Raw genomic sequence first — 22,769 nt, forward strand, 5'->3', positions numbered from 1 at the left:
GCCAATGTAGTTAACTCAGCCACATTAGGGAGATTTAAACAATCCTTGGATAAGCACATGGATGATGATGGGATAGTGCAGGGGGACAAGCTGAGAATAGTTCACAGGTCGGCACAACATTGAGGGCCGAAGGGCCTGTTCTGCGCTGCACCCCAGAGGATGATGGAATCTCCATCAGTGAAAGGCTAGATTTCTACTCTCTCGGGAAAATGAGGGATATGAGTGAGTGAGTGAGAAAGTGGAGTTGAATTCTGAAATCAACCACAATCTTTTAACAACAGCAGATTTGACAGGATGAACAGTCTGCTCCTGCTCTCACTTACTATGTTGTCGCAAAATTGACCTCTTGCCATCCACCACATGCATGAACAAATCTGGGAACAATTCCTAAGACTTTTCCTCTTCACTCGAACCCCATTTTAGTTCCTTCAAAACCCTCTATCTCCCAAGGGTGGGGTAGGGGAGAGTGGTGAAGATATCAGGAAAGTTCAGCCCTTTTTTTTCGATAGGACAGGATGTGGGGGTCTTCCCTAACGTGCTGAGAAATACAGAAGGTAAAGTCTGGAAATCTAAATTGAAAATGGAATGCGTTGAGATAATTATCAGCATTTGAAAAAGAAAGGTAGATTTGTGTTTGAGATAAAGGCTTTTAATGACAACAGACGCGAATTATGTTTCCTGATGAATTAAAAAGCCTAACACGTCAATAATTTATATCACCGCACAGCAGGCCTGAAATAGAATTCAGAAAACTGTCTTTTTCAGCATTAGTAACTTGTTCAAATTTACATGTTTTAATTTTTTAACCTGACGTGTTAAAATAGGATTTTTTTAAAAAGCCTATTCTGTAGTAGCTCCCACTGTAAAGGCATCCGGATGGGTATATGAGTAAGAAGGGTTTAGAGGGATATGGGCCAAATGCTGGCAAATGGGACTTGATCAATTGAGGATATCTGGTCAATATGGACTGAAGGATCTATTTTCATACTGTACATCTCTATGACTCCATGACACTCTTGCTTTAAAACTTGTCTCAGTGAGAAGAGCTCTTAACCCCTAAGTTAAAAGGGTTCGGGTTTCAATCCAGGGTTTAGAGTGTTTGAAATCCAGGCTGACATTCAGCATGACAGTACTGCTGCACTGTCAGGACCAGGGTGTCTTGCTGTAATTGTACAGGGCTTCGGTGAAACCACACACCTGGACATTTATATGTGGTTTTGGCCTCGTCATCTGAGGAAAGACGTTCTGGCTATGGTACACCATCTAGAGGGCTGCTGTCTCCATAAAATCATAAGAAATAGGAACAGGAGTAGTCCGTTTGGTCCCTCGAGCCTGCTGTGCCATTCACGAGGATCGTGGCTGATCCAACATTCCGCACATCCACTTTCCTGCCTTTTCCCTGTAAGCCTTGGATCTCCTACTGATCAAGAATCTATACCTCAGCCTTATATATACACAAGGGCTGTGCCCTCATAGCTTTCTGTGGTAAGGACTTCCAAAGACATTCAACCCTCAGAGAGAAACATTCCTCCTCTTGTTAGTCTTAAATTGGTGCCCCTTTATTCTGAGACTGTGCCTTCTGGTCCTAGACTCCCCCATGAGGGGAAAACATACCTTATTAGATAGAGACAACTGGTGGTGGTTTAACCTGAAGGTTCCACTCGCATCAGGTGAAGAGAGAGGTTGACCAGGGAGTCTCGAACCAGGGGGTCACAGTCTAAGGATATGGGACTGAGATGAGGAGAAATGTCTTCACCCAGAGAGAGGGGAGCCTGTGGGATTCTCTGATACAGAAAGCGATTGAGATCAAAACACTGAATCTTTTCAAGAAAGAGATAGATACAGTTCTGTGGGCTAAAGGGTTCAAAGGGAACGGGGAGAAAGAAGGAATCGGGGTACTGAGTTGGATAATCAGCCAAAATTATATTGAATAACAGAGCAGGCTCGAAGAGCCGAATGGCCTACTGTCACTTCAGTTTTCTGGGAGATTCGTAGCTTCTTGGATTTTAAAACTTTTTTTTCTATTTGCCTTAATAGATGGACATTTCTGATCCCACTCTTTTACTATTTTCTGTGTATCTGTTAGAACTGCTGCACCTGCGTTTAGGCAGAGCTCTGACCCCTTCACCTTCAATTTCAAGTGGACACCGTAGATCCCAGTGTTCCCAGTGATTCTCTTCTCCAGAGAGCCAACAGACAGATTTTTGTTCGATTTGGGGGTGGGGGTGGGGAGCATGAAGGTTTTTAATGGGGACCAACGGGAGGGTAGGATTGACACCACCGTTGACTCTGCCACGATCTTAGCAGATAGCTGAGCAGGTTGGATGGGCCACATGGCCTACTGTATCTTTCGTCATCAAATGTACGATGCAATATCAGTGCGAGTCCTTTCTGCGTCTTTTACCTGCTTTTTGTTTGCAACAGCCTGGTTTATAAACTTGAAATCAAGCCAAAGTTAAAACTGTTCACTATTCCCATAACAGCCTGAGCCTGTTCCCAGTCTGTCCATGTTCAAACTGTATCAGAATAAACATGTTTACCTCCAATGTCCTGATAAGCTTTAGTTTGAACAGAAAAAGCAAGTAACATTCTGTTTCCATTACCCCATAAATTGCTGAATGCATAAATGTTCTTCTCTCCAAAGGGCACTCATCCCTTCAGGCCAAGTAAGCCTGTGTGCCTGTGTTCTCTGAGGCTCGGAATAACAAAGCCAATGGGGTTATGTGCACAGCAACCAGCATTTTATAACTCAGTTCCCTTGGCAATAAGAGCTTAAATTGGATTACAGTGCTGCACAATGGATGCACTAAACCATCTCTGGAGAAGTAAACGGAGCATTTTTAATGAGGCTGGGGTGAATTTGGTCTTAGTGTGAGCCGGGACTCGCTGGGTAGCACCCATGCCTACTGAGTTGGGACTTTGTGGGTTAAAATCCCACTTGAGCATATAATCCAGGCTGACAGAGTGCTGCACTGTCGGAGGTGCTGTCGTTCAGGTGGTGTCCTGAGCTAAGGAGCCGCCTGCCTCTTCAAGGATGAAAAGAAGTCTCATGGTCCAGGTTCGAGGTTCCTCGACATCCTAGCTAACCTCAGTCGTCAGCAGTAAAGCAGAATTACATAACTGCTTGCGAGAGCTTGCTGTGTGCAAATTGGTTACTGGGTTTCGTACATTGCAGCAGTGACTCCATTCAAGAGACTAGAGGAGGCACACCAGAGTATTAAACTGAGCTTGGGTGCACTTTGTTAACGAGATTGAAAATGACTGGCTATTTTCAATGCATAATTTAAAGGTGTACAGGGATAAAGTGGGGGGTTGTTGGTGGTATGACTAATTAGGTAGTTCTTTCAAAGAACTGCAGGCACGATAGGCTGAGGGGCCTCCTCCTGTCTGTACAATTTATTGTAAATGAATGTTGGCTTACTTTGTTCTGCACAATGTAAATTGTCAACTTGTACATTTTAAATTAAAAGAGAGATATGGATCACTGTGAACAGAAATATACGAACCAGCCTGACTTACAAAAATGAGGAATTTGAAGAATTAACAAGTTTTGTTTCAAGTGTACGGTCTCATTTATTTCGGTCACTTATCTCCTAGTGTGAATTTGAGGTGCTCTCTGTTTCCAGGGCCTCATTGTATCTCATTGACAGTTTTCTGGTGCTAAGAATGAATGACATCGTCATTGCACTCACTTCAAACCATCAATGGGTATGGCTGGCCTGGGGGAGGAGGGAGTAGGGGAAGGTACTCCTTGTTGCTTCCCCCACCCACCTCCCCTTCCATTCTCTTGTTGCCCTAATTTACTCTCAATCCCAGTCGTACACCTGAAATCCCTGACCACCACCATTTCCCAGTCTACATGATGGCTCAGTGGTTAGCACTGCTGCCTCACAGTGCCAGGGACTCAGGTACAATTCCTGCCTCGGGCAACTGTCTGTGTGCAGTTTGCACATTCTCCCTGTGTCTGCGTGGGTTTCCTCCCACAGTCCAAAGATGTGCAGGTCAGGTGAATTGGCCATGCTACATTGCCCATAGTGTTAGGTGTATTAGGCAGGGTAAATGTAGGGGAATAGCTCTGGGTGGGTTGCTCTTTGAAGAGTTGACGTGGACTTGTTTGGCTGTAGGGCCTGTTTCCACACTGTTGGGAATCTAATCTAATCTAAATATTATAAAATTTCTCATCCTTGTTTCAAAAGCTTTCCTCGCCTCCTTCGTATATCTGTAACCTTTACCAGCCCAACAGTCCTCTGGAATACCAGGCCTTGCTCAATTCTGGCTTCTTGTACAAAATCCTCGTGTCATTTCTTCACCACTGATAGCTGCAGTATTTTGTTCTGGAAAACCGGTTGGTCAGACAATATGTTGGAGTCCATTTTTATTTGGTCTTGCATTTATTTATGGAGCAAAGCTATATAAATATACACCTAACTGGGGCACCCCGCAGTTTTAGTAAGGGCCTCTGAATATGTACTCCAATTAATGCTCAGCACTGGAAAATACAATGTACTATTTACTCCAGCTTCTTAAGCTCCTAAAACTTGCTCCCTCCCTCATGCTCTGTTTAAGATGTCTGTTGGAACTTACCTCCTAAACCAAGCATTGAATCACAGTTCCTAATATATCTCAACATGTTTTGATGTCACACTTTGATAATGCTCCTATGAAGCAACATGGGGGATGTTTGTTATATTAAAGGCACTATCTTGAGCCTTACTGAAAAAGGAGACCTGTCGATACGGTTTCTTAGCTTGCACTCATCTGGACAAATGCAAGAATGCCAAATTTCAGATGATCGCAACAATTTATATCGCAAGAACAAAAAAGCTGATTGGTTAGGTGGTCAAGTTTGATTGGTCAAGATGTTACCATGGTAAAACCAAGGGTGAAATGCACCTGTCACGCTTGCTGGAAACAGTGTATATTCATAGGTAGAGAGGCTCTTGTGGCACAGTAGTAGTGTCCCTCCCTGTCATCCAGAAAGCCTGGGTTCAAGTCATGCCTACTCTAGTGGGGTGTGACACACTCTTTGAGGAGGTTGATTTGAAATTATCTATATTCAGTGATAGAGGGGTTCTTGTAGTATCCCAACTTCTGAGCTACAAAACCCAGATTCAAGTCCCATCGTCTGTAGAGGTGTGTAATACCATCTCTGGAAAGATTGATGTCTACCTTTAGAAAAAGGGGTCCATCCTCTACAAGCAAAAGGTATATGCTCTAGCCTTAAAACATTTACACATCACCCAGGAACATGGGGAGCTGTGGTTAGTTCACTGTTCCTTGCTCCATGCCTACATTTCAGCCAATCAGAGTCAACTTGCCAACCATTCAGCATCCTTTTCCCCTGCAGTATAAACTGTAGTGAAATTTGGCATTCTTGCATTGGTCCTGATGATTACAAGACTGGAAGCTTCAGCTCTCTTCATCAATAAAGGCATGATGTAGAGCTTAATAATATCTGAGCTTCAGGAATATTTAAGCATCAGCAAAAGCTTTTGACTCAACTGGTGCCACCATGAATTAATTTTTTTTATAAAAGGTCCTTGTGTGAAGTTCACTGTAACTCATGGTGAGGATATTGAACAGGCTGTTGTGTGTTGAACTGCATGTTTTTCCACATATCCTTCATTGTCTCTGTACCATAGAGAATGCAAATGTAGATATTCTGCAACTGGGAAGATTAAAAATTAAAGTAAATTGACTCCTGTTTCCGAAAAAAATGGCTGTACCAGCTTTTCATGATACTCTTTTCCATCATTCCTGATACTTTATCTTCAGTGAAATGATCCTGTTAAACTGTTTATAATTTAAGGTGTGCAGAATAGCACTTTTTTTCTTATGTCTGGATCAGTGGTGCTGGAAGAGCACAGCAGTTCAGGCAGCATCTAACGAGCAGCGAAATCGACATTTCGGGCAAAAGCCCTTCCTGATGAAGGGCTTTTGCCCGAAACGTCAATTTCGCTGCTCGTTGGATGCTGCCTGAACTGCTGTGCTCTTTCAGCACCACTGATCCAGAATCTGGTTTCCAGCATCTGCAGTCATTGTTTTTACCCTTTTTTTCTCATGTGTCATGGGATGTGGGTGTTTGCTGTTTGGGTCAGCGTTTATTGCCCAGAGGGCAGTTAAGAGTCAACCACATTGCTATTGAGTGACATATAAGCATGACAGATTTTCTTCCCCAAAGGGCATGAGTGACCCAAATGAGTTTTTACAACAATGGCCACTGTGAGGTCAGCTTTTAATTCCAGGTCTTTATCAAATTTGAATATTACTATCCTCTTGAGTGGGATTTGAACCTACGACCCAGGAAATTAGTTTTGGGTTACTAGTCCATGACATTACCACGACACCACCATCTCCTCTTGAGAGCAACTCATATACATGCTCACATTGAATTGCATCAGGTTCTCAGCATTGCTCTTGAACTGTGTAAGTGTTCACATGTGCTGTCTCATGCCCTATTTCATCAAACTCTGTCAGCGTTTCCCTCCATTCCATCTTCCTATATGCATAAACTCATCTTCCCTTTGATCTTGCTGCAGCTGGTCTATGGAAGATAGAGCAGCATGGTGGCACAGTGGTTAGCACTGTTGTCTCACAGCGCCGGAGACCTGGGTTCAATTCCTGCCTCAGGCGATTGATGTGTGGAGTTTGCACATTCTCTCCATGTCTGTGTGGGTTTCCTCCCACAATCCAAAAAATATACAGGTTAGGTGAATTGGCCATGCTAAATTGCCGGTAGTGTTAGGTGAAGGGCTTCGTGTAGGGGAATGGGTCTGGGTGGATTGCGTGTCGGTGTGGACTTGTTGGGCCGAAGGGCCTGTTTCCACACTGTAAGTAATCTAATCTAAGAGAACAAAGTTACATTGATATAACTTCCTTCATGTCCTCAGGATTTCCAAATCGTTTCACACCCATTGAATCGTTCTCTGAACTAGGGGTTTGGTTAGTTGAGTTGGCTGGTTTGCGATGCAGAGTTTTGTCAAATGCACAGATTCCATCCCCACACTGGCTGAGGTTACTTCGAAGGTCACACCTTCTATTTGAAGCATAGTGACCCTCAAATTATACTCACCACCATCATCTCTCCTTGTGCAACCTGTAAACAGTCTAGGACTTTGGTGACTTTCACTTTTTTTTCACTACTGTGAACAGCTAGCTATATAAAATTATTTAATTGCTGGAGAATTCTGTGTGTAGGAAGATCACCAGTTTATTTTCAACATGAGAAAATAGGAGTAGGAAGAGACCATTCAGCCCTTTGAGACTTGCACCACCATTCAGTATGATCATGACTGATCACCGAACTCTGCACTCTGTTCTTGCTTTCTCCTCCATAATCTTTGATCCCTTTAACCCTATGGACTGTATCTAATTCCCTGAAAACTTTCTCTGTTTTAGCCTCAACCATTTTCTGTAGCAGACATTTCCACAGGCTCACCACTCTCTGCGTGAAGATATATCTTCTCATCTCAGTCCGAAATGGCCTATCCTGTATCCTTAAATTGTAACCCCCCTGGTTAATTGTGAACATGTCTCAGGTTATGTTATCCATCCACATTACTGGCTAGGCCAGTATTTGTTGTCCATCTGAAACTGTGTCGGTACTGGAGAGCGCAAATGTCAAAGCTGATGGATGTGGTGCCAATCAGCTCAACTGCTTTGTCCTGGATGGTGTCGAGCTTCTTAAGTGTTATTGGAGTTGCCCCCATCCAGGCAAGTGAGGAGTAATTTATCACGCTCCTGAGTTGTGCCTTGTAGATGGTGGGCAGGCTTTGGGGAGTCAGGAGGTAAATCTCGCAAAATTCCCAGCCTTTGCCTCATTGAAATATGTTGATTGCTCTTTATGAACAACGTTACATACATATGAGAAAAGGACTAGACCAGGCTGCTCACCCATTGAAGCCTGCTCCACCATTCAATAAGCTCATGGCTAATCTGATTTTAACCTCAACTCTACATTCCTGCACATACCCCCATAATCCTTTATGGTTTTGGCTTAAAAATATTGAAAGATTCTGTATTCATTCTTTTGTGGAAGAGAGTTGTGAAGACTAATAACCCTAGTGAGTTTTGAGAAGATTTGTAGCTCAGATTGAGGTTCTGGATGCACGTTTGTTCGCTGAGCTGGAAGGTTCAGTTTCAGACGTTTCGTCACCCTACACCATCATCAGTGAGCCTCCGGATGAAGCACTAGTGGTATGGCCAGCATTTTATTTATGTGTTTAGGTTTGCTTGGGTTGGTGTCATCATTTCCTGTGGTGATGTCATTTCCTGTTCTTTTTCTCAGGGGCTGGTAAATGGGATCCAAATCAATGTGTTGTTCTGGAGGCTCACTTAATTTGTTACCTAGTAACAGCTCAGCGAGCAAACCTATACCCAGACTCATAACCCTTTCAAACTGAGCAAGCAAATTCCATTGGAATACAAAGAAGCACCCTCTGCTGATGGGATAATGGCAGCAGATGATTTATATGCACCTAGTCTTGCATATATGACCTTCCATTTAATTGAAATGAAAAGGATTTTGATCCTTGATTGAAATCACATGGACAGAGTGCAACTCAAAACTGAATTACCATTGATTGAGATCACAGCTGATCACAGTATCTCAATTCCACCTACCTGCTTTGGTTCTATAAACCTCAATACCCTCACCTACCAAAATATTTGTTGGTCTCTACTTTGAATTTTTTTAATTGGCCTCTAGCCTCAAGAGCATTATAAAGATTGCCATTACTGTCATGGAGACCAGATACTTGGGCTGTACGATTGGGCAGATGGAAGAGGGAGGATGGGGGGAGAGGGGGAGTTTACTGGCAAGATTGAGAGAGCAGGTGTAGGAGAGATGTGAGTTTGAGAGAGGGGTTTACAGGACTGAGGATGTTTCGTCTCTGAGTGGGGATGGGTGCACAGGTTTTAATGGGTCAGCTGGTGTCTGGCAGCATCACACTTGTGAGAATGGGCACCCTAGAGGAAAGCTGCAGTGCATAGGCCAGCAGAGTGCAAGTGCAAAATGTAAAGATCTGGAATATAGAATAGACTGTATTCTGTAACAACTGCAATACAGAGATAGGAACAGTTGGGAGGAAGGCATCATGGAGACCTTGTAGTGGCTGTGGGGGTGGGGTTGGAGTTACAGAAATACGTAGGAGTGTAGGACTGGCAGGGTGGAGTTACAGAGATAGGGAGGAGTGTAGGGATTGTTGGAGGTTGAAGTTACAGAGATAGGGTCAAGATGTGGGAACTGTTAGGGGTTGGAGGTACAGAGAGGGAGGGGTTTAGGGACTGTTGGCAGTTGGAGTTACAGAGATAGGAAGGGGTGTAGCGTCTGTTGGGGGTTGGAGTTACAGAGATAGCGAGGGAAGTAAGGACTGCTGGAGGTTGGTGTTAGAGGTATAGGGAGGGGTATTTGGACTGTCGGGGTTGGAGTTACAGAGATAGGGAGGGATGTGAGGACTGCTGGAATCAGTGTTAGGGAGGGGTGTATGGACTGTCTGGGGTGGAGTTACAGAGATAGGGAGGGATGTGAGGACTGCTGGAGTCAGTGTTAGGGAGGGGTGTGCGGACTGTCGGGGGTGGAGTTACAGAGATAAGGAGGGGTTTGAGACTGCTGAAGGTCGGTGTTAGAGAGATAGAGAGGTGTTGGCTCTATGGAGATTTAGAGAGTATAGGGACTGTCAGGGGTTGGAGTTACAGAGACAGGGAGGGGTGTACGGACTGTTGGGGGTTGGAGTTACAAAGATAGGGTGGGGTGTACAGACTCGGGTAGAGTTAGGGAGATAGGGGTGTGTGGACTGTCGGGGTTGCATTTACAGGGATAAAGAGGGGTTTAGGGGCTGTGTGTGTGTGGTGGGGGGGGGGGGGGGTGGTGTGGAATGTTGCTGGACAATTTCAGCTCTCAAAAACCACAAACCGTTTCACGAATTTCATGAACTGCTACGTTTGCTCAATTGTTATCTGCTTAACAACAACTTCTGTTTATGTTGCATTTTTAATGTAATACAAGTCCACTGAGCCACATAAGGAGGTATTAAGTCAAAGAAAAGCTTGGTGAAAGTGGTTTATAGAATTTATGAAACAACATAAGTGAGGTAGAGACAGACGGGATAGGGAGGGAAGTCCACGATTTGCCAGAGAAAAGTTTATTTTCCTGATTAACTGTGTTAAGTATTCTTTGAATGATGTGGTCATTGTTCATGACTATTAATTAATCTCTGACTCAGAAAGTACAACGTGAGCAGAAGCAGACCATTCAGCCCATTGAGTCTGCCCCACCATTCAGTGGGATCATGGCTGATCTGATCATCCTCAACTCCACTTTCCTGGTTTTTCCCCATAACCCTCGATTTCCTTCCTGCTTAAAAATCTCTCTCTGTCCTCAATATACATAGCAACCTAGCCTCAATAGTCCTCTGTGGTAAGGAATTTGACAGATTCACAGCCCCCTTAGACAAAATTCTTCCTTGTCTCCGTTCTAACCAGGTGACCCGCTTATTCTGGCTCCTGGTCCTAGACACTCCCTCAAGGGAAAACAACCTTTCCACGTCTATCCTGTCAAGTCCCTGAAGAATCTTCCATCTTCCAGTAGGCCACTTTCCGTTTGTCTGAACTCCGAAGGGTACAGGCCCAACCAGCCAACTACTGAAGACAGTCCCTCTGTACCTTGTATCAGCCTAGTGAACCTTCTGTGGACTGGCTCTGATGCCAGTGTATTTTTTGTTAGATACAGGACCCAAAACTGTTCACTAAATTCCTGCTGTCATCTGATTAGTGTCTTACATGGTTTTAGAAAAGCCTCCCTACTTCTATATTCCTTTCCCTTTGCTATAAAGACCAGAAAACGGAATGTGTTCTTTCAGGTTGTGAATTGTTGTCAGAGATGTTAAAAATTCCAATTATTGTCTTTTGTTTTCTTTAATTTCTCTTCTCTCCCTCTTAGATTAGCTTTTCCTTGCCTTGTTTCGTTCTCTCTCTGCATCCTCGTTCTCTGTTCTGGCACTGTTTAGTTTTGTTTGGTAAATATCATGGATTGAGCAGACAAACATTAGATTTGATATATTTATTGTTGTCACGTGTACCGAGATACAGTGAAAAGTGTTGTGCGTGCTAGACAGGCAGATTGTACCATACAAAGGGTTATTGACTCAACTTGGCTTGCTAGGCATGGCTTGCATTCATACGCAGGCACCCATTCTCTGCAAACAAAAGCAGTATGTTCAAACCTTACACCCTTACTCAGATCCTTGGAGCCCTATTGTTTTCTCCATGGCAACGACTCAGCCAGTCAAGCTGACTTGCCAACTCATCAGCATTTTTTTCTCAGTAAAAAATGTTGTGAACGGTTTTCTGAGCTGCTGGCATTCCTTTGTGTTCCTGTTGAGCACGAGATGGAAAGCTTCACCAACATTATCTATCTGCTCAGCAGTCTTCAGTTGCTGAGCTACCAGCCATTAGGATGTGAGATTGAAAATGCATCATACGGGGAAACGTGTATGCCAACTGACAGTGTTGTTCATTGATAAGCATTTCTTACGTTTGCACATTAGGAATATATCCAGCACCAAAAAGAATGGGACTTTCATCAGAATCATCAAGATACACTTGCTTTCCACCCTTGCTGTCACTGGTGCATTGGTCATGATGCAGCTATCACCAGAGCATGCCACTGACTGGACGGTGCATGCCTGGTGGATTTGGCAAGTGTGTAGACATTTTGCTGGAGAGTTGGTTTTCAGAATACTAATCGTTTCAGCTCTAATCATTGGAAACAACAGAGGCCCCTTGAGGCTCATTACATTTTATTGTGACAATATTTGCATCTTCAAAGCTTAGGAAGTGGTCACATTGGGTGAGCATTGCATGTTTCAAAATACCATGTCATTTGTTTTTGTTCTTTACACCTTATGTCTGCTCTTGCTCTGTTTTTCTCGTGCTCTCAATCAGTTAAGGGAGATGATGTATCCTTTGTGGTCAGCTCTGCCCATCTAGTCAGTGACTAGGTAGGTATAAGTGCTGTGAGTTGCGAGTTCAGTGGTGGGGGTGGAGTTTTCAAGTCCTGGCCTTTCTTGCTTCCTTCTGAAACTCTCATTATGGAAACCAACAATGTATTTTATCACAAAGAACAGGCAATGGTACCCTGATCAAGTCACTATGCTCAGACTGTTATTGTGGGAACATGGGCCCAAATCCCAAATCCAGTTAATAAATCTGGGAATCAAAGATAGGTCTCATGGTCACCATCACTGAGCGTCATAAAATCACAGCTAAAAGGATAACTTGAGGTCAAAGCTTTTTATCTTCCCCTTAGCAAGATTAATGTGTAAGAAACACATGAAGATAGAAAGAAACACAGAGAATGTTGGAGAAACTGCGTTAATCTGGAGAGAGAAAAAGAGTTAACATTTCGAGACCCATAATTCTCTCATTCAGAACCAATCTGAGGAAGAGTTGTCTTGGACATAGCACTAACCCTGCTTTGTCTCCACGGATGCTGCCAGACTGCTGAGTTTCTCCAGTATTCTGAGTTTGGCAGAATTTTGTCAGGGTAGGGGAGGTGAGTCTGTTGAGTTCTTTACTGCAGAGTGCTGTCAAGGCTGGGTTATTAATTATATTGAAGACTGAGATAGATTTTAGATTTCCGGCATTTATGAATGTGAAGAGGGTGCTGATTGGTTGGGCTGTTATTGCCAGGGGAGGCGATGGTCTGGTGGTATTGTCACTGAATTGTTAATACAGGGATGCAGAAAATGTTCTGGGGACCTTGGTTCAAATCCCACCATGGCAGATGGTAGAATTTGAATTCAATAAAAATCTGGAATTAAGAGTATAATGAAAAACCCATCTAATGTCCTTGCCTGGTTTGTGACTCCAAGTCCACAATGGTTGGGTCTTCATTGTCGTCTGGAATGGGCAATAAATGCTGGCCTGAAAAAAACGATACAACAAGAACTGTTAACTTGGCGAAAGTGAGGACTGCAGAGAATGTGGTGCTGGAAAAGCACAGCTGGTCAGGTCAGGCAGCATCCGAGGAGCAGGAATGAGGACTGATGACTGTCAGTCGTACTGTCAAGAGCTGTTAACTGTCAATCGTAATTCTCAGACAAGGCAAGTAGACTCTGATTGCTCACATGTTGCCATGGGAATACAGTCACGATTGGCAGATTCCATGATTCCTTTTTTTCTCAGTGAAAAAGATATATAATGTATTTAGCAAATTCTTCTTGTCTACATGAACTGTTTATCAATGTATGTTGGTTCCAGCATCTCTCAAATTGGTTTCTGATGTAACTCTTGGCATAGTCTGGATTAACAAGCGGTACCTAAAATCAGAATCACATCTAATGGTGGACATATTCTGAGACTTGTAAACACAGGCTGGTTGAGCATGATTAACATGCTGCCCACTGTGAATGTGATGTGGATATTGGGACATATAGCCTGCACAGCTGGCATCACACTGGTATTGAAATTCATATATCACACTTACTGGTTTGTGTAAGAGGTAAAGCATTGTTTTGGTTTTGACAACGGCATTCTGGTAGTGGATTTGCTGCATAGTAGCAGCATGAGACAGCTTGCTTCCTAAATTAATGTTTTTCAAACATCTGGTTTCTCAGAAGATTCATAGAGTGTTTACAGCGTAGAAGGAGGCCCTTCAGCCCATCATGTCAACAACACTGGTCATCAAATACTCCCATTTCTACCCTTGTATGTCATGGCACTTCAAAAGACTATCTGAATAAATACTTGGCATGTTAAATCTTCAGCGAGTTTTTAAAAATTAATTCCTGGAATTGTGGGTGTCACTGGAACGGCCATCATTTGTGGCTCACTCCTAATCACCCTTGAGCTGAGAGGCCATTTCTGAGGCCAGTCACATTGCTAGGGATCTGGAGTCACATGTAGGTCAGACCAGGTAAGAATGACACATTTCCTTCCCTAAAGGACATTAATTGAACCAGATGATTTTTCACAACAATCGGTAATACTTGTGGTTGCCTTGTTACTAATATTAGCTGTGTTCCAAATGTTTTTTTTATTCTTCACTTACTGAACATGGCTGTTGCTGGCTCAGCCAGCATTTATTGCCAGTCTTTAGTTGCCATTTGGTGGGGGTGAGCTGCCTTCTTCAACCCTTGCAGGTACACCCACATGCCCTTAAGGAGGGCTGTTGACCCAGCAACACTGAAGGAATGGTGATATATTTCCAAGTCAGGATGGTGAGTGGCTTGGAAGGGATCTTGTGGTCATCTGTCCATCTAGTCGGTTTCTATATGTCTGCTGCCCTTGACCTTCTAGGTGGAAGTGGCTATGGGTTTGGAAAGTGCTGTCTGAGGATCTTTGGTGAATTTCTGCAGGGCATCTTGTAGATGGACACTCAGTAGCAGCAGTGTGTACCATGTTGGAGGGAATGGGTGTTTGTGGATGTGGGGTGTCAGGCAAGCAGGATGCTTTATCCTGGAAGGTGTTGAGTTCTTGAGTGTTGTTGGAGTTGCAACCATCCAGGCAAATTGTTTCACTGGAAATTAAATTTCACTAGCTGCCATGGTGAGATTTAAATAGGTATTGGTGAGGCCTCCAGAATTGGCATTGATTACTAGTCAAATAATGTTACAATTACACCACTTTTGCATCTGCCTTTTGAGTTCATACTACAGAGCAGGTGGTGCTGGAGGTCTTAAAATGCACAAAAGTAGATAGATCGGGTAAACACCTGGTCAGCTGTTTCCTAGAACTTTGTAGGAAGCTGGAGAAGGGATTGCTGGGTTCCTCCTTGAGATATTTGTATCATCGACAGCCAGAGGTGAAGTGCCAGAAGACTGGAGGTTGGCTAATGTTGGTTAACATTTAGGAAAGCCAGGGATCTATGGATGTGTGAGCCTTATGTCAGTGATGAGTAAGTTGTTAGAGGGGATTCTGAAGCGTTGGATATACATCCATTTTTAAAGGCAAGTAATGATTAGAGATCATCCAAGGAGCAGGAGAATTGACGTTTCAGGCATGAGCCCTTCTTCAGGAATCCATTTCCAGCAACACATTTTCAGCTCTGATCTTCAGCATCTGCAGTCCTCACTTTCTCCTAAATGATTAGGAATCGTCAACATGGCTTTGTGCATGGGAAATCTGGCCTCGGAAACTGATGGAGTTTTTTTGAAAAGATTAATGAAGGCAGAGTGGTAGATGTTGTCTATATGGACATTAGCAAGGCTTTCAACAAGGTTCCCCACGTTAGATTGGCAAGCAAGTTTCGATCACATGGGATCCAGGGGGAGTTAGCCTGTTGGAGAAAAAAATTGGTTTGAAGATGGGAGACAGAGGTTGGTGGTAAAGAATCCTTTTCAGACTGGAAGCCTGCAACCTGTGGTGTGCCACAAGGATCAGTGCTGGGTCCACTGCTTTTCATCACTAATAAAATGATTTGGATGTAAATACATGAAGAATGATTAGTAAGTTTGCAGATGACACCAAAATTGGGGGTGTAGTCAGGGAAGACGGTTATGTCAGAGTACAACGGGACCTTGATCCAATCAATCGAGGAGTGGCAGATGGAATTTAATTTAAATAAATGTGAGGTGTTGCATTTTAGTACGGCAAGCCGGGGTAGGGATTACACAGATAATGACAGGACCCTGAGGAGTGTTGCCAAGGAAAGAGACCTAGGGATGCAGGTACATAGTTCCTAGGAAGACAAGGTGGTGAAGAAGGCATTTGCCATGCTTGCCTTCATTGGTCAGTACGTTCTGTGTAGGAGATGGGACATCATGTTGCAGCTGTGCAGGACATTGCTGAGGCCAAGTTTAGAATACAGCGTACAATTCTGGTCGCCCTTCTATAGGAAGGATTTTGTTAAACCTGAAACGGTACAGAAAAGGTTTCCAAAGGTGTTGCCAGGACTGGAGGGTTTGAGTTATTGGGGGAAGCAGAATAGACTGGGTCTTTTTTCCCTGGTGCATTGGAGGCTGAGGGGTGACCTTATAGAGGTTTATAAAATTGTGAGAAGAATGGATGGGTTGAGTAGCCAAGGTATTTTTCTAGGGTTGGGAGACTCCAAAACTAGAGGGTATAGGTTTTCGGTGAAAGATGAAAGATTTAAAAGTGACCTAAGGGGCAACTTCATCACGCAGAGGGTGGTGAGTGTCTGGAATGAGCTGCCAGAGGAAGTGGTGGAGGCTGGTACAATTATAATATTTAAGTGGTATCAGGGTGGTGATAGAAATAAGAAGGGTTTAGAGGGATATGGGCTAAATGCTGGCAAATGGTACAAGGTCAAACTGGGATATCTGGTCAGTGCAGACAACTATGACTATTTTGCAAATGCAAGGTACTACATGGTAATATTGATCGAATTAATCTGAGTGTACAAAGAAGCAGCCACATGTGTGTGTCATAGACACTGGCAAAGCCTAAGGACTCCTCACCCACCTACATCAGCATTCACTTCCATCCCCATCTCCCTCGTGCTTATGTACCTTCCCTTTAAAGCCATCCACCTTAGTCACCTCAGCTATTTGATTGCATTGTCCATATTCTTTAAGGGAAAGAGCTCAATTCTGTGTGGAGTCATAAAGTCTCTACAGAAGAGGAAGAGGCTGTTCAGCCCATCACATCCAAGATGGCTCTCTGTCAGTCTCGTTTTCCTAATTCATTCACAAAGTATGGTCATAGCTGGCTAGGCCACCATCTTTCACCTACCCATAGTAGTGGTGGTGTATTGCTGCCTTGAACCATGTAGGGACGCTCAATGCTGTTCAGGAGGTAATTCCAAGATTTTGACATGGTGACACTGACAGACCAGTGATATATTTCCAAGTCAGGTTTGTGAGTGACTAGGAGAGGAACTTGCAGGGGGTGGTGCACTCATGTATTTGTTGCCTATGTCCTTCTAGATGGAAGTGGCCATGGGATTAGCAGGTGCTGTGACAGCTCAGTGCTTTATTGCAGTGCACCTTATGGATAGTACTCATGGTGGCCATTGTGGATCACCAGCCTGTCAGTCCTTTTCCCTTCTCACCCTCCTCACTATTCTCTCTAGCCCCATGGCTCAGTAAATCTACTTCACTGAAGAGATCACCTATTTTTCTGTTATAACTGCTGGCTCAGTTTGGAAAGTTGTAGATTTAAGTCATACTTTAAATTTGAGGATGAATCCAGTCCTGGTGCAGTCCTGAGGGTGTGCTGCACTGGTTGGACATGCCATTTTGGGGTGAGATGGGAAACAATGGCCCTGATTGCACTCTTACTAGGCACCCAGTCATTGTCGTGCTTCTAATTGTGGGATCTTTCCATGCACATGTCAGCAACATTTCCTGTAATGACAGTGAATGCATTTCAGAAGTCCTTCGTTGGCTGTGAAAAGGTTTGGGAAGTTGTGAAAGGCACCATGTAATTCTGTTTTTGTTTTATTAATGTGCTTGGATGTTATTTTTAATTGACCCAAGTTTCTGTTTTGCAAAATAAAAAACGCCAAAAGTGCAGTCATCTTACGTTTGCCAGAAAGTTGCTGAACTTTGATGCATGCGAACTTGTGTTCCCCATTTTAAAACTTACCCTTTCTCAAGTTGCCTGTCTGCTTAATGAGATTAAACCTGCTCACGTGTACAATTCAAAGAGTTTCTACAATTCTGAAGAAGTAAATGTGTCAATGGCTGTAGTCAGGCTTTCTAAAAAAACAATTTTAAAAGGTTCTCTAATGCCAAGCAGTAGTTTTAGGCAGTATTGAGTAATATTTCACAGTTCACCTCACAAGTTTATTCTTCCCTTCTGTTTAAATAATAATTCCAGTGTTGGGTTCATATGCTTTACAGACTCATTGTTGTTGTTTGTGGTTCTGACTTAGTCAAGTGGGTTTTTGCTGACTAATATTTGACCATTTCTTTACAGGACAGCTGGCACAACATGTCAAGACCCTTGCTGACCAGGTCTCCTGTATCTCCGCTGACTAATCAGGGAATCCCAACACCAGCACAGCTCACTAAATCCAATGCCCCAGTGCACATTGATGTGGGAGGTCACATGTACACCAGTAGCTTGGCAACGCTAACTAAGTTTTCTGACTCAAGGTAAATCTGGTGACATTGGCTAATCTTAGAAATAAGTTTATGCAGTCAGTGGTATAGAGCCAGAGTATTGCTAAGGAGATTTGCTCAACTGATACCTGGGATTCAACGGGAGCAGCGGATGTTATTTCATGAGGAAATGTTGGACCTGTATCTATCAGAATTTTGCAGATTTTTAAAAAAAATCACTCATAGGATGTGCTGGCCGGGCTGGCATTTATTGTCCAAGTTTAATTACCCAGAGGGCAGTAACATTGCTTTGGGTCTGGAGTCACAGGAACAGGCCCTTTAGCCCATGATGTTGTGCCGAACATGACACCAAATGAAACTAATCTCTTCTGGCTGCCAATGGTTCATATCCCTCCATTTCATGCTTATTCATGTGCCTATCTAAAAATCCCCTAAGTGCCCCATCATACCTGCCTCCATCACAACCCTGACAGCGCATCCCAGGCACCCATCACTCTATGTGTAAAAAAACCTGCCCCTCACATCTTCTGTGAAACATGTAGACCAAACCAGGTAAGGATTCCCTAAATGACATTAATGAACCGGGTGGCATATTAACAACAAGTCATCACATTGGGTCATCTCTTTATTCCAAATTTTGATTTAATTGAGTTCAGATTTCACAGTAAGATCCGAACCCATGTCCCCATATTACTTCTCTTCCTGTGAGATACTCTGGAACCAGAGGTCAGTGTTTAAAAATAAGGGGTTGCCCTTTTAAGACAGAGATGAGGATTTTTTTTCTGTCAGGATCATGAACTTTGGGACTATCGTCCTCCAAAGACAGTGGAAGCATTTTTGAAGCAGAGTTGGATGGATGGATGGACACAAAGAGGTGAAAGCTTTTCGGGGACAGGCGGGAATGTAGTGTTAAGGTGACAATTAGATCAGCCACGATTATATTAAATAACAGAGCAGTCTAGAGAGAATGGATGCCCTATCATGCCCCTAATCCGCAAGTTTAAACTCATTTAACTATTAAATGGGATCATGGCCGATCTAACTCCATTGTCCCATCCATTGGTTAACAAAATTCCTATCAATCTCAGTTTTAAACTTGACAAATAATTTTGCCTAAGTGCTCAGTTGTGGAAGAGAGTTCCAACTGTCTGCCCTTCTTTGTGCCCAAACTGTTTCCCGATGTCACTGCTGAAAAGTCTGGCTCCATCTATTAGGCTCTGACCCCTAATTCTCAACTCCCCTCAGTCAGTCAAAGTGAATTCTGTTTGTCTAGGTGATCAGTTCCACTCATAAACTTTGATCAAATCATCCTGTGAACTTCTAAATTCTAGGAATTACAGCCCTAATTTGTGCAGTTTTACCCTTCAAGTCCAAGTATCATTTTGATTCTCTCTCTCTATCTCTCTCTCTCTATCTCCCCCCCTCCGTCACTCTCGCATACGCACACTCTCTCTCACACACACACACACACTCTCTCTCTCACACACACACACACACACACACACTCTCTCACACACATATACCCTCTCTCTCTCACAAGACCCCCCCTCACAAACACACTCTCATGCAAGCATACACACACACTTTCTGTCTCTCTCTCTCTCTATCTCTCGCTACCTCTCTCTCCTGCCCTCCCTCCATCTTTCTCACACACACATTCTCTGTCTCACACTCTCTGTCTCTCACACACTCTCTCTCTCTCTCTCTCACACACACACACGACCCCCCCCACACCCACTAACTCTCGCGCGCGCGCGAACACACTCTCTCTCTTCCCCTTCCTATCTCTGTCTCTCTCTCTCTCTCTCTCTCTCTCTCTTTCAGGCCAGAAATATCAATACGATGTGATTGTGACACCCAGGACCATTTTCCTCTTCTCACTGAGTGTAGGATTTACAACAACAGCTTCTTGCATTCACAGAGCACCTTTAAATTATAAATCATCACAGGAGCAATTATTATACAGCACCTCTAATGAGGATAGGTTGAACAGGTTAGGCCTATACTCACTGCCGTTTAGAAAAAAGTAACAGGTGACCTTATTGGAGCATATTAAATCCTGGCCACTATTTATTACCCATCCCTAGTTGCCCCTTGAGAAGGTTGGGTTGAGCTGCCTTTTTGAACCGCTGCAGTCCACATGCCGTTAGGGAGAGAATTCCAGGAATTTAACCCAGTGACAGTGAAGGAATGGTGTTATATTTCCAAGTCAGGGTGGTGAATGGCTTGAAGAGGAACTTGCAGGGGTGTTGTTTCCATGTATCTGTTGTCCTTGTCCTTCTAGATGGAAGTGGTTGTGGGTTTGGAAGGTGCTGTCCAAAGATCTTTGTCAATTTCTGCAACTCACCTTCTCAATAGTACACACTGCTGCTACTGAACGTCTGTATGAGAGGGAGTGGCTGTTTGTGAATGCAGTGCCAGTCAAGCAGGCTGCTTTGTCCTGGATGGCGTCAAGCTTCTAGAGTGCTGTTGGAGCTGTCCCCATCCAGGCAAGTGGTCAGCCTTGTCTCAGTGGATAGCACCCAAACCTCTGAGTTAGGTCATGAGTTCAAGAGACATTTTCTAGACGACCACAGAGCTGGTACTGAGTGAGAGTTACACTGTCAAGGAGTTGCTAAAATTTTAAGTCAAGACTCTGAGTGCACTCTCTGGTGGCTGTGAATATTCTGTGGTACCATCCTGTGTTCTGACCAACAAGTGTCTCTAATCCCAGTCATCCCTGGTCACAACACAAAACAAAAATGCTTCTTCCCACTTCCCATGTGACCAATTCAGCACCTCATTTCAATCACATTTGAAACAAATGGCATTGTGGTTGACTCTTAACTGCCCTCTGGTAAAAACTAGGAATGGGCAATAAACGCTGTCCTAGCCAGTGACACCTTCATCCTGTGAATGAATTTTAAAAAAGCAATTTCTCAATCAGATTTATGACACAAAGATGCCATAAAAGGTAAAGTTGCCATAGTCCTACCAGACCCATCAGGCTCCTCTCTCATTAGGGAGAGAGTCAACTGTTGTTGGTTTAACCTGAAGGTCACCATACTTCAGGTGAACGGAGACATTGAGAAGGATAGTCCTTCATGATAACCTCAGCCAGAGTAGGAATTGAACCCCCACTGGTGACATTTCTTGTCATTGCAATGTAGCTGTCCAGCCAACTGAGCCAACCAATCCCCAACCAAGTTGCAATAATTGGTGAACAGACACAATCAGTGATAAGGAAGTATAAATGTTTATCCCCAAAACACATTTACACATTTGAAGAGAACAGAATCAAATCAGATTTCTGAAAAGACTGACTTTCTGAAAAAAAAACACTTTGACCATTGGGACTACTTATGAAGGCAAAAGAAAAAAAAAACCATGGGGTGTTTCTTCAATTACTCTTTCAAAAGAACAAGTAGGTCTTATCCTGAACTCAACAAGAGAGTTTTCTTTTCAGTAATGAAAGAGATCAGCTGGGCAGCTTTCTCATCGCGGGCTTTCCTCCTGCTCAGCTTGTTCTTAAGAGGCTGCCTTCCCCATCAACCAGATAGAACAAGGCCCTGTCCCAGCCAGTTGTGTTCAAGGCAGGCCCAGCAGAGTCTTCAAGAAGTTCTTGACAATCATGTGATTTCTAGAAAGCCTTGTTTTAAAAAAAAAGTCTCCATGAACTTTCAGAGATCTATTTTAAATAAACCATTTCAGGTAGTTTGATGTAAATCACAAAATTTTACATAAAATCTTTTTTCCATGTTTGTGGATGTGGTGCCAGTCAAGCAGACTGCTTTGTCCTGGATAGTGTTGAGCTTCTTGAGTGTTGTTGGAGCTGGACACAGCCAGGCAAGTGGGGAGTATTCCATCACACTCCTGACTTGTGCCTTGTAGATGGTGGACAGGCTTTGGGGAGTCAGGAGGTGAGTTACTCATTGCAGTATCCCTAGGTGAGTTACTCATTGCAGTATCCCTAGCCTCTGACATGCTCTTGTAGCCACAATAGTTATATGGATGGTCTGTATGGATGGTCTAGACCAATTTCTGGTCACTGATAACCCCCAGGACGTCAATAATGCGATGGCATTGAGATAAAGGATCTGCCATGATCATACTGAATGATGGAGCAGGCTTAAAGGGCTGAATGGCCTACTCCTGCTCCTAGTTTCTGTTACGTGGTGCCTCCAGTCTCAAAATTTGTTCTTGTTTACCCAGATATCTGACACTTGTGTTTCCTGTTGCCTTGTTGCAGAATTGGTCGTCTCTTTGAGGGAACTGAGCCCATTGTCCTGGACAGCCTGAAGCAACATTACTTCATTGACAGAGACGGTCAGATGTTTCGTTACATTTTAAACTTTCTGCGCACTTCAAAACTCCTTATTCCTGATGATTTCAAAGTAAGTTGACTGGCTTAACCACTTCCGCAAGTGTGTAAAGATACAACATGGCAGTGAAAAGCACCCGACAAATTCCAGCAAACGGCACTGACACCAAACTCTTACTGAAGCTACCATGTGTTGGGTCGAACATGACTCCACACCCCATCTGAATACTCAGGCAGATAATACCAAAAGATGATACAGGGCCACTTGGCAGTTTGATTAGCAAATTCGAAATATTTTGGATTAATGGATCCTTGACAGCATCAATTAGATGTTGGCTTAAAAAAATAGGAAAAAGAGGGTGGATATAGATGGGTATTTCTTAGATTAGAGATGAGTTGAAAGTGGTGTTCCCCAGGGATCAATGTTGGGACCCTTGTTTTTT

General features: G+C 43.5%; 1 protein-coding gene across 4 annotated transcripts in view; it reads left to right on the forward strand.

Moving 5' to 3' along the window:
• kctd1 (potassium channel tetramerization domain containing 1) overlaps positions 1-22,769 on the forward strand; it is a 249,825-nt gene that overhangs the window by 221,953 nt on the left and 5,103 nt on the right. For all 4 annotated transcript variants that reach the window (XM_060823893.1, XM_060823894.1, XM_060823892.1 and 1 more), the window contains 2 exons: positions 17,881-18,059; positions 22,255-22,399. In XM_060823893.1, the coding sequence (XP_060679876.1) occupies positions 17,881-18,059; positions 22,255-22,399 (324 nt within the window). The remainder of the gene's footprint in view (positions 1-17,880; positions 18,060-22,254; positions 22,400-22,769) is intronic.

This window comes from Hemiscyllium ocellatum, chromosome 4 (assembly GCF_020745735.1).
Source record: "Hemiscyllium ocellatum isolate sHemOce1 chromosome 4, sHemOce1.pat.X.cur, whole genome shotgun sequence".
Classification (NCBI taxonomy): domain Eukaryota; kingdom Metazoa; phylum Chordata; class Chondrichthyes; order Orectolobiformes; family Hemiscylliidae; genus Hemiscyllium; species Hemiscyllium ocellatum.